General features: G+C 39.0%; 1 protein-coding gene across 1 annotated transcript in view; it reads right to left on the bottom strand.

Annotated features, from left to right (window-relative positions):
• Nucleotides 1–12,485, bottom strand: part of mthfd1l (methylenetetrahydrofolate dehydrogenase (NADP+ dependent) 1 like) — a 57,648-nt gene that overhangs the window by 21,817 nt on the left and 23,346 nt on the right. The window contains exons 17-20 of the mRNA XM_067418453.1: nucleotides 10,424–10,500; nucleotides 9,403–9,543; nucleotides 7,135–7,203; nucleotides 3,325–3,436 (exon numbers count right to left, since the gene is read on the bottom strand). Of these exons, the coding sequence (XP_067274554.1) occupies nucleotides 3,325–3,436; nucleotides 7,135–7,203; nucleotides 9,403–9,543; nucleotides 10,424–10,500 (399 nt within the window). The remainder of the gene's footprint in view (nucleotides 1–3,324; nucleotides 3,437–7,134; nucleotides 7,204–9,402; nucleotides 9,544–10,423; nucleotides 10,501–12,485) is intronic.

Below are 12,485 nucleotides of genomic sequence, written 5' to 3'. Positions count from 1 at the left end.
ACTTTCAGACGGCATCTTATTTTCCCAGCTCAAATGTTACAGAATGGAAAGCACAGGATTGTGGGATATCAAAGGCAGTGAAGGATACATGTATGCTGCCTTTAAAAATCGATCAGATGAAGGTATCTTAGTAGACAGGAAGTGAAGCTAACATTAGATTCAGACATTGCTTGATGCCTTCCTGCCTTCAAATGTGCCCTCCGAAGGCAGCATTTTCCACGTTTCGGACACAGCCAAATTTGCTTAAGTGTTGGGGAGATTGCCTCACGTTAATTTTCGCGTTCACAGATTATTCAAGAACAGTGAAGATGATGTGGTTACATTTTTGGGGAAATCGGACAAACCGTCAAAAATTCTAAATGGCAAAAAAGAAGAAAAAAAAGACGTAAAATGATGTTGAGTCATCTTGACCCAAGGAATCGGCCTTTACGTTTCAAAATGTATTATATTATAATAAACATAAATGCAAATTTGGACAATTGGTGGCGCTAAAGGGATTGAGTCAGAGACTCCAAATTAGCTATGGTGAGCGTTCAGACTGTCCTCTATCAGTGCGCCAAAGAAATCTCATAACTTTAACACAAGCGGTTCTATGGGGCTACAATAGACTTCAAAAGCGGAAGAAGCTTGGCCCCTAATCACAGTAGTATGATTATTATTACTTAATTTCTTCATATTAAAACATTAAACCATCAAACTTTTATTTTTAAAGAAAACCACTGTAGCCCTTAAGGCATCTCTTTATTGTCAACAGCCAGTTGCTTATTACAAGTTTGAGAAGATGTTGAGAAGATGGCTGCCGCTTGCTGCATTCCCAAATGCATGTTATAAGTGAGCCAAACTCAGAGCAGATGCAGAGATGGAGTTTAATTTGAACCGAGCCGCTCTGAGATGCTGAAAACATCTGTACGCAGAAGAACACTGTTCACTCTTAACTCTTTAACACGCAGTGCATATATTTATTTCATTAAACCGCAGCCGTTGCAATTTGATAAAATCATGCTAAGCCATATTCGCATTTTCGGTTTCTATATTTCGAATAATCGTGCAAGACCCTAAAAGTTCCCTTTCAAACGAATTGACTATTTACACGCTAGCAGAAAAAGCTTCTCAAATTCCAGAGGCTGTAACTCAACACGGCTCTTGGCCAGTTTGGTAAGCAGTGTTTTCATTGGGCTCACACACTTCAGCTTGTCCTTAAATGAAGGGGTGATGCTTACACTGCTCTTAGCGTGGACCACAGGGCCTCCGCCATTCCCAGCATTCTTTTAGTGTCTGGGGCATGTCGTTGAGCAGGGGAGGGAGGGACGGGGAATAAAAGGGAACGAGAGGAGCAAAGGAATAAGAGAAAAATGGAAAGAGGATGTGATAAAGTGAAGGAGAGATGGAAAAATAAATTGTGTGTGTGTTCATGTGTTTCTATCACGGTGAGGACTTCAATCTGAATGCACACTGACTCATGGGGACTCGTGTCACTTTCGGGAACTAAATTGAGGTTTCCATGAGGAAACAAGCTTATGAATCATGCACAATGTTTTTTTTTGAAAATGTAAAAATGCAGAAAGTTTTGAGTAGTGGCTATAGTGTGTGTGTGTGTGTGTGTGTGTGTGTGTGTGTGTGTGTGTGTATGTGTGTGTGTGTGTGTGTGGCCTGGTAATCCCTACGTTATGGGGACAAAATGTCCCCACAAAGATGGCAATATCCGAAATCCTTGTCCTTGTGGGGACATTTTTAGGTCCCCATGAGGAAAACATCTTATAAATCACACATAAGGATTTTTTTCGAGAAAGTAAAAATGAAGAATGTTTCCTGTGATGGGTAGGTTTAGGGGCAGGGGCAGTGTGGGGGGATAGGATGTACAGTTTGTACAGTATGAAATCCATTACGCCTATGGAAAGTCTCCATAAAGCATGGAAACACGACGTGTGTGTGTGTGTGTGTGTGTGTGTGTGTGTGTGTGTGTGTGTGTGTGTGTTAGTTACAGGCCTGTATGTTCAGGTGTGCCAACACTAAGAGGATTAGTTGGATTGAGCTTTAAAAAAAAACAACAGCAAAAAATTCTTCTGGGTTTTAAGATAAAGAATTCAATGTTGTACCAAATTCCAAATTAAATGTAATTGTATTTTATTATTTATTATATCAATTAATTATTAATTATTGTCGTCTTAAAGTATAACCAAAGCCATAAATTGTTAAAAATTAAACCTTTCTTGTTTTCTTCCACAGTTTAGCATAACAACAAGGCATGCCACAAGCCAATTACCCACTTAAACATCCCACTTAGAATAACATTAACTGATTAGCTTCTAAGTCTAAAAAAAAAAAATACCCTAATGCAAGTTGCTACATGTGCAAGTCAAAATGATACACTACCATTCCCAGGTTTGGGTTAAGACCTTTTTTGGGGAGGAAATTAATACTTATTTCAGCAAGAATGCATTAAATTGATCAAAAGTGACAGTAAAGACACTTCTAATGTTACAAAAGTCATAAATGCTGTTCTTTTGAACTTACTTTTTTACATGAATCTTTGATAAATAGTATCATTGTTTCCACTAAAATATGAAGCAGCACAACTGCTGATTGAACATTGATAATAATAATAATAAATGTTTTATGAACACCAAATCAGAACATTAAAATGATTTCTAAAGGATCATGTGACACTGAAGACTAGAGTAATGATACTGAAAATGTTTCTTGTCCGTCACAGAAATAAAATGCATATTCAAATGTATTAAAATAGAAAACAGTTATATTAAATTTGAATATTTTTGAAAATATTGAAAGTAATTTGAAAATTACTCCATTTTTGATCAAATAAGTGCAGTCTTGGTGAGTATAAGAGACATATTAACCAACTTTTAAACAGAAATGTTTTATATACTTAATATTTTCAATTACATACAATACTGAATATCATGTAATTATATTTCATTGTGTTTATACTATTTATTAATTGTAGGGCCCTAGGATATCCACGATACAGAAAATGTGTCTGGAAATCAGAATTTACTGTTTAACGCGGCACGTCATCAAATTTTTGATAAATGGAAGAAAAAAAAGTGCATTTCATAGGGCCCTACAATTGTTGGTTGATAATGGTGATCAGATTATGTAAGGTGATCAGTCCTTTGTGATTTTATTAAAGCTGTAGAGGCCAATGAGCATGTGCGACCACTCATGAGCAGGAGTCTGGTTTGAACCTGTTGTAACTTACCCCCAGCATAGCCTTTGTCTCTAGTCAATGAAAGCATGCGACTATAAAAAGCAAACACAGTGGTGTGCGACTGAATGTGTTTGTTTGTGTGTGTGTGCACCCACCAACATAGCCTTCTTCTCCAACCAGTTTAAGAGCCAACTTGTCTGCCAAGACAGAGGAGTTTCCATGGGCGATGTTAGCAAAAGGTCCAGCATGCACAAACACGGGAGTACCCTGACATGACAAAGACAAACAATATCAGTGCAAACCAAGCCAGACCTGCATTTCAAAATACCACACATTAGCACACACTGTGCCTCAAGATTACCAGAAAACTAAAGTCGAAATTGCAAAGAGCTGGTGACTGACAATACAAGCTGTAAACTTGTACGTTAGCTCCATTGTATCTTCAACTACAGTAAAAGCTAATCATTCTGAAAGTCTGTTGTATCATCATCAGCCAGAAGGCATTTTAATCTCAGTGAAAATGTGTGGTTTGAACTGATGACCCTGAGGTCCTCTGTAACTTCCCAAACTCTGAAAAGCGACACCACATACATTGACAGCTGAAGGGACAGGAAGGAGAGAGTGCAGGAAGATGGAAGGCAGTACATACAAAACAAAGAATGGAGTGATGGTGAAGTCATTTAAATTCAGGAAAAGGATGGAAGGCTGCAGAAAAAATGCTCTTCATCAATGGAGACAACCTTCCTTTATTTACATGAACTCTTATCACGGCATCCCCCTTCCACTACTCTGCAGGTGCAGATACACTCGCACATCACCTTTGGAGACTCAAAGGGCCAAAAAGACGAGTCAAGTGAGGTAAGGGAACCAAGTTCACTTTGAGACATTAAAATATTAGTAACACAAGCCTGCTAGAGCCCTGAGATCAATCAAATTGATTCTGTTCACTTTAATACATTTGTTTAAAAAAAACTATTTTTATGATTTATTTGATTCATTATTAAAAAGCATTTTCAGAAACAGCAGGACATAAATTTGTTATTTAGCTTGTAGACTAAAAAATGCTGGGTTAAGCCTGCTGGGTAATGTTATTTTTCATATTTTTACCCAGTGCTGGGTAGTTTTTCTGTAACTCAGCTGCTGGATAATTTTTACTGTCAATACAAATGATGAACCCCCACACATACCTTCCCAGTGCTGGGACAGTGTCAGGAGAGGGCCATCCCCAAACTGGTCCCACAAAGTTGGGAGCATGAAATTGTCCAAAATGTCTTGATATGCTGAGGCATTTCGAGTTCCTTTCACTGGAACTAAGGGGTCAAGCCCAACCTCTAAAAAACAATGACACACCATAATCCAAACTTTAAACAATGAAGTCAGGCAAGTCCCATTCTCCTGGTAACCGCCAAACCCAGACTCGTCAATGGGATTGTCAGACAGAGAACGCGATTGGTCACTCCAGAGAACACGTCTCCACTGCTCTAGAGTCCAGGGGCGGCTGCTTTATATGCCACTGCATCCCACACTTTGCATTGCTCTTGGTGATGTAAGGCTGCTCGGCCATGGAAACCCATTCCATGAAGCTCTCTACACACTGTTCTTGAGCTCATCTGAAGACCACATGACGTTTGGAGGTCTGTAGCTATTGACTCTGCAGGAAGTTGGCGACTTCTGCGCTTTGTGACCCTCAGCATGCGCTGACCCCGTTCTGTGATTTTACATGGCCAACCACATCGTGGCTGAGTTGCTGTTTTTCCCCAACTGCTATACTACCACTAACATTTGAACATGGAATATTTAGTAATCAGGATATTTCACAAATGGACTTATTGCACATGTGGCTTATATAACAAAAAAAATGTACATCAGTGGCAGTTTATCAACAGGTCAAAGTGAAAGAAGGATTGATGGAAAGAGTGTGTATGGTTTTCCAGTGAACTGTATTCTGGAAAAGTAAAAAAAATAATAATATTCCAATATCAGAAAAACTGGAAAGGGAAAGATTGGAGCCCTTTGCCCTGTGAATGTGGAAAAGAGGAAAGATCTGGCATGCCAAGCCAGAAACGTTACAAAACAGGAAAGGCCAAGTGAGAGAGCAAAGCAGATGGGAACAGGTTGGTTATGCTTCTTTAATAGGCAAGATGATCAACCTTATTTTGATGTTTGTACTGATTATGTAGTTATTGACTCGAATGACTTCAATGTTAAACTACAATTTGATTCTGAAATTTTTTTTAGTATCAACGTTGAAAGCTGTTGTGCAGACAAATTTTTTTGCTGAGATTTAAGGATTCTGAGATGAAGTTCAAAATAACAGTTTATAGAAATTTAAACATCTTTACGGTGACTTTTGATCAATTTAATGCTGCCTTTTCAGAATAAAAGTGGTGTTTCTCTCAGCATCAAACAAACAAATGGTTTACTTGGCCAAGCAAATCCTGAGTAGCGGTATACTTTTAAACCCTACCCATAAAATAATACCATTTCAAATTTTTAACCCTAGCCTTGTCAAATTTAGCTGGGGACAATTGTCCCTAAACTGCAGCTAACATAGTATAAAAAATCAGTTCAAGGGATAGTTCACCTAGAAATGAAAATTATCCCATGATTTACTCACACTCAAGCCATCCTATGTGTATATGACATTCTTCTTTAAGCCAAACACAATCGGAGTTAAAAAATGTCCCAAAAAGTGCATCTATCCATCATATAACTGCTCCATACGGCTCTGGGGAGTTAATAAAGGCCTTCTGAAGTGAAATGATGCACTTTTGTAAGCAAAATATCCATATTTAAAACTTTACAAACTAAAATAACTAGTTTCCGACAGACGGCCGTACACATCGATTTATGGCGAAAGAGTAACCCTTGACCTGACGCATGACATATTGACGAATGCAAAAGCACAGAGGAAAGGGCAAAACAAAACACTGTTCATGAACTAGAAGTCTAAAACGAGTATTTTTAAAGAGAAATGTGTAGGAAATTGAGTTTAAGGCACAGCACTATTTGTTTGAACTGTGAGCTTACGCTACTCCTACATCCCCCATCCAAAATCTCATCCTCCATTCACTGCCATTATAAAACTTGGAAAAGCCAGGACATTCTTAAATATAACTCTGATTGTGTTCATCTGAAAGAAGAATGTCATATATACTTAGAATGACTTGAGGGTGAGTAAATCATGGGCTAATTTTCATCTTTGGGTGTACTATCCCTTTAATATCAATCCATCAGAGACAAATCTCATTTTCTTTTGTCTGCTGTCAATCAAACAGGATTATTTAGATAAATCTGTGGACACATGCAGCATATTCTCGTTAAAGCGTTCACTCGCTTTCTCTCTCACTTATTCACACACACTCCCATACATCCCAATCCCAGAAGGGACATTATAGCCCAGAGAAATATTCCCACAACCCTTTGCTGCCTGGTTTGTTCTGATATGATTCCTCTTCACAGAAGAAACAGGAAACCAGGCAGGAAAGGTTTCACAAAGCAATTCTGTGGCTCTCTCCACAAACATGCAACTCCTATGGATGTCACACGCAAAAACATACGCCCGTAAACACTAAACATCAATCACTAGTCATTAGCATGTTTAAAAGCCATAAATATGATGAAAGGCATTCCAACAATCAGGCTTTTCACCACTGTCTATTTCTCATTTCCAGTTTTCTCGTGGTGTTCAGGGTTTGATAGTCAAAAGAGAGACACACTCCCACTGAGCCAAAACTAAAACCAGATGTGCATGCGTTACTGTAGGACTGTGTGCTTTCTGTCATGCCTCTAATATCCTATCACTTCACCAACGCTGAGAGTATCAAGTTTGGGAGTTTCCATCAAGATAGGACAGTTATGTGTGGATGTGTGTGGGAGACAGAATAAGAAAAATAGCACACAAGCGAGCGACTGTGAAAAAGATACAGAGAGTTTGGGGTACAGGAACAGGGAAGAGGTCTCACCTCCAGTGTCTGCATCAGTGTAGGTTTGATAGCATCTTTCATGAGGACTGCCAAAGCCCCGGTTACACCCTAAGAGAACCAAAGAGCAAAGCAAAATGTCAAAATATATAGCTTTTGCTGAATGTTGTGAATGTAGAATGACTAAATAAACTGTAAGAGACACTGCTGTTTTTTGAAACCCAGGCAACATTATTATATACACTGCTCAAAAAATTAAGGGAACACTTAAATCATCACAGTATAACACCAAGTCAATACTTCAGGGATAGCAATCTGTCCAATTATGAAGTACTGTGAATCAATTTCACCTGCTTTGGTGCACATGAAACTGACAACAGGTGCACTGGAGGTGGTGGCCAGAGACAATAGCTCTCTGCTTATTCTTCCTGACTGATTTGTCTTTAGTTATGGATTTTGTATTGTCCTTGTCACTGTCTGTAGCATGTGGCGGAAGAGTTCCTCTACACTGCAAAAAATGCTTTTCTTACTTAGTATTTTTGTCTTGTTTCTAGTCCAAACATCTAAAAAATCTTAAAGCAAAAGCAACTGTGTTTTGGAAAAAAAAATACTCAAAATTAAGAGAGTGTTTGCTTAAAATAAGCAAAATAATCTGCCAATGGGGTAAGTAAAATAATCTTAAAACGGCATTATTTTACTTACCCCATTGGCAGATTATTTAGCTTATTTTAAGCAAAAACTCTCTTAATTTTGAGTATTTTCCCCCCCAAAACAAGACAATAATTTTTACTTGTCTAGTAAATGTTTCTTAATGTAAGAATTTGTAGAAATTTAGACCAGAAACAAGACAAAAACACTAAGTAAGAAATGCATTTTCTGCAGAGTAGGATGGCACATTCATCCGTGCTGTCGCAAGGAGGTTTGATGTGTTTCCCAGCACAGTTCCAAGAGCATGGAGGAAATACCAGGCCGTTACACAAGGAGAGCTGACAGGGACGTAGAAGCGCAACAACCCAGCAACATGACCGATAGGATCCTCCTTTAAGTGAAGAGGAACAAGACGAGCAATGCCAGAGCCCTACAAAATGACCTCCAGCAGGATACTGGTGTGCATGTTTCTGACCAAACTGTCAGAAACAAACTTCCTGAGGGTGGCGTGAGGGCCTGACGTCCTCTAGTGGGACCTGTGCTTATAGCTCAGCACCGTGCAGCTCGATTGCCGTTTTCCACAGAACACCAAAATTAAAATCTGTCATTGGCGTCCCGTTCTCTTCACGGATGAGAGCAGGTTCACACTGAGCATGTGTGACAGATGTGAAAGAGTCTGGAGATGCCATGGGGAATGATATACAGCGTGCAACATCATCCAGCATGACCGGTTTTGCGACGGGTCAGTAATGGTCTGGGGAGGAATATCCTTGGAGGGTCGCACAGAGCTCCACTTGCTAGCCAATGGTTCCCTTACTGCTGTTAGTTACCGGGATGAAATCCTCAGAGCCAATGTCAGACCATATGATGGTCCTGGGTTCCTCCTGGTGCATAATGCCTGGCCTCATGTGGCTAGAGTGTGTAGGCAGTTTTTAGACGATGAAGGCATTGATGCCATTGATGTTCTTAACAAATTATAGAATGTAAATAAAGATTTTCAAATTGAATATTTCATTAACGTGTGCCCTTACATTTTTTTTTTGAGCAGTGTATATATTATTTTAATATATTTTAAAATGTAATTTGTTCATGTGGTTCTCAAAGCTGAATTTTCAGCATCATTACTCTAGTCTTCACTCCATATGCTGATTTGGTACCCTTATGATACATTAATTAGGACTTTTTGATGAACAGAAAAGAACAGGATTAATTTGAAAAATAAACTTTATATGTTAAGTCTCTTTACTCTCTCTTTTGATCAATTTAATACATTCTTGCTGAGTAAAAGAATTAAATTTCTCCAGACAGCTTTGCTTTTCGCTCACACACACACACACACACACGCATGTTGGTCTATGTGGTTTACAGGGACTCTCCATAGGCGTAATGGTTTTTATACCGTACAAACCGTATTTTCTATCCCCTTACACTGCCCCTGCCCCTAAACCTACCCATCACAGGAAACATTCAGCATTTTTACTTTCTCAAAAAAAGTCATCCTGCATTTTGAAAAGTGAGGACATGACCAATGCCCTCATATTTCACCCTCTCCTTGTAATACCCATGTCAGTATACACATTTGTGTCCTCATATGTCACAAAAACATGCCCACACACACACACACACAAACACACACACACACACACACACACACACACACACCAAGTCATCTGCAGTGATCGGCTTGCCGTTTCTGCTGCTGCCCACAACCATCCGCCCCAGTCTGGCCCGCATGTCAGCCAATCCATCTGTCAGAGCAAGGATAGCCATGATCTCGCTGGCCACCGCAATATCAAACTGGGTCTATGAGAACAAGAGGGGAAAGATCACATACTGACCAGGACACAGTGATGATTTAGGTGAATTCCATCTAAACGAAGCATCAGGATATGGACAGTGGAGAGATTTGTCAGACTCAGACACACACATGCAAAATCTGCCAAGTCTGGTTCTTTATCACATACAGTAAACTGCTCCCACATGTGTCCAAGACAACCCCAGCTGGACTTAAACCGAGCTGTCCTGGTTTAACTCTCAGCTAATAAATACTCCCCCAATAAAACAGCTGGGAGCAGAGGAGTGGTGGCCAGATGCCTTATCAGGAGAGATGGGCCGCTTAACACACACCATTTGTGTCATCATTTCTTGCCATTTAAGTGCATTTACAGCACCCTAATTGCTGAGCTGATCTGAGTCAATGTTTGCAAAGCTTGAGGTAACACGCTTAAGTGCACTTGTTTTCAATTTCAAACACACACACACACTCTTGTGGTCTGTCCAGAACACTCATATAGTGTACCGTATATCTCTCAAGAACAAAAGTGCTGTGCTGTATTGCACATTTTAGTGGTTTTGGTACAGTGGAAGGGAGATGAATGCAAGCAAATGCTTGGCCAGCTCAGAGGGTTTGCTATGCGCGTAATAACACTTTTTTTTATTTTTTATTTTTATTTTTACATTTGCTTTTACTTAGACTGTTTCCCATTGAGGAGCAGGCGGTTATCAGCCTGATTTGGTTTAAAAGTTATTATTTCTGACAGCAGTTGACGTACTGCAGGACTTCGATTCCAGTTAGGGGAAATATACGGTAAGTGAAAGAGGGATTTATTCAGGAAAAGTGACAAAACTGCAATGCATCACGATTAAGTGTTGGTTAGTTGAATCAGAAGTATGAAGCACGTACCTGGCGAGCATGGCCTTTTTCTGTGGCGGCCTGGCCAACAGTGATCTTGCGCAGAAATCGGTCATTGGTATCAACAACTATTGGAAACAGGAAAACACAATTTGAATTCAAGAATAAAAAGGAACCAAAAGACTGCGTTTCTACCTCAGTCACTCATTCTCGTCCCTATATGACCGACATTCTCCCATTAAACACAAAAAGGAAGAAATAAAGGATGTACTAGTCATCATTTCCATGCAATTACAATAAATGGGGGCCGACACTTTTAATGCTTCAAAAACGACATACTGTAAAAGCACCATAAATGCAGTCTACATGACTGGTGCACTATAAATTGCCTGAACTAGGAGTGACATTTAAAATTAAGAAGGAATAAGTTAAAAAAAATAATTACATTTTAAATTGAAAAATTAATAAACAACTATATATTTAATTTTCTCTAATTTCTTTTGTTTTAAAATGTAGTTAAATAATAAAATAGTAAATTAATTAAAAAAAAGAAACATTTACCAATTCCTATTCTCTGTCAATCTATCAAATGCTTTTCTTTCTTTATTTGCCAAATGAGTTACGCAATAGCACAAGATCCTACCTCGCTGCCATGTGACCTTCTCAGGGTCAAGTTCAAGACGGACAAATGTGCTGACCTCTTGCGGTGTGAGGTTTCTGGGGTCAGATTTGTTTATTCCATTAGACAGTTCACTTGTTAGGGTACTTATGCCTTCATTTTATATTTAAGTGTCACTCCCAGTCCTCCATACAAATACTTTTAACCAGACCTGTTTTGTGAACAGGATTAGATTAACAACTGAAAAAAATGATGCGTTCATGAACCAGTGTGCAAAAGACAGCCATCATGGATGTTAAAGACCCAAAGACCCAGGTGAAAATCAAGTTTTTATTGCTGTTTATGTCTATCTGGAGTTTTTAATCTGCTTTAAGACAAATCAACGCCATTGCTGAGTATTTTCTCTTTAAAACTGCAGTGAACCAAAGACGAATCAAAAATGCGCTTTAAAATCGCTGGTGTTTCTGACAACACAAACTACCTTGTATCCAATCATGTCAACGTGTGGACGGGCTTTAGCATATCATTAACTGAAACTGCTCCGAAGCAGAGTCTCAACATTAGCATTATTAGCTGTTTGATAACGTAGCTAAAGGCTAATCATATTAATTACTGTTATGTGTCTGACGCTGTAAAGAGCGATACCTTTGTGCAGCGTTTACTACAGTAACTTGAGTAAAAGTTGAGCGAGTGGGTCTCTGAGCTGAGTGAGTGAGTGGAGGCGGGGCTCATTTGCATATTCATGAACCCACATATACAAAATTGAACCGAGTAGCATTCAAGCTATTTTCACAGGATTATTTTTTAAATATGTCATTTTGGTGATCAAAGATGAGTTTTAAGTGATAAGATTATTGACTACAGGGGGACTTTAAGATGTTTCAGTGAATGAATACTTGAAATTTGGAACATATGAAAAAATCATGAGAGAACTGGGTGAATTTCTCCACCCAACTACTTATGATAAAACAAAGCATCTTAAATCTATTGCAACTGAAACATTTCAAGATTTTTTAGTTTTGATAAATGCAATATTGTTTTCATCATGTAGCAATAACAGCCCATTGTTTGGCAGTTTCTATATGCTCAACGTAGCCGTGTTGTGTTTGAAGACGACGGCTGAAGATGATCATGTCATAAGGGAACTCAGCTGGACAGATTTAGCAGATCTGGCGGTCACTGATGAGGAGGAGATGTATGAGACAATCGAATGAATCTCAAAAAAACCAATGAGCTAAAGAGACCTAGAGAGATGGACGCCAAGTGAAACCATAACCTTGCGATACGCATGCATTCCTCAAAGACTTTTTGAATTTCTTGCAGCCAAGCTAAATGTATGAGGGGGCGGTATGAGACAAACAACTCCCAAAGGGCCAGGAAGATGGAGGGGAAAGAATTCAAACCCTCTGGTATTTTCTCATAGAAATGCAGAACAATTATTATAAGCCTCTTTTTAAACATGCCACAGGCAGCAAAAATTACAACAGTGGTTAA

The sequence above is a fragment of the Pseudorasbora parva genome, chromosome 15 (genome assembly GCF_024679245.1).
Source record: "Pseudorasbora parva isolate DD20220531a chromosome 15, ASM2467924v1, whole genome shotgun sequence".
Classification (NCBI taxonomy): domain Eukaryota; kingdom Metazoa; phylum Chordata; class Actinopteri; order Cypriniformes; family Gobionidae; genus Pseudorasbora; species Pseudorasbora parva.
This window is presented reverse-complemented; position numbering and strand designations above follow the sequence as displayed.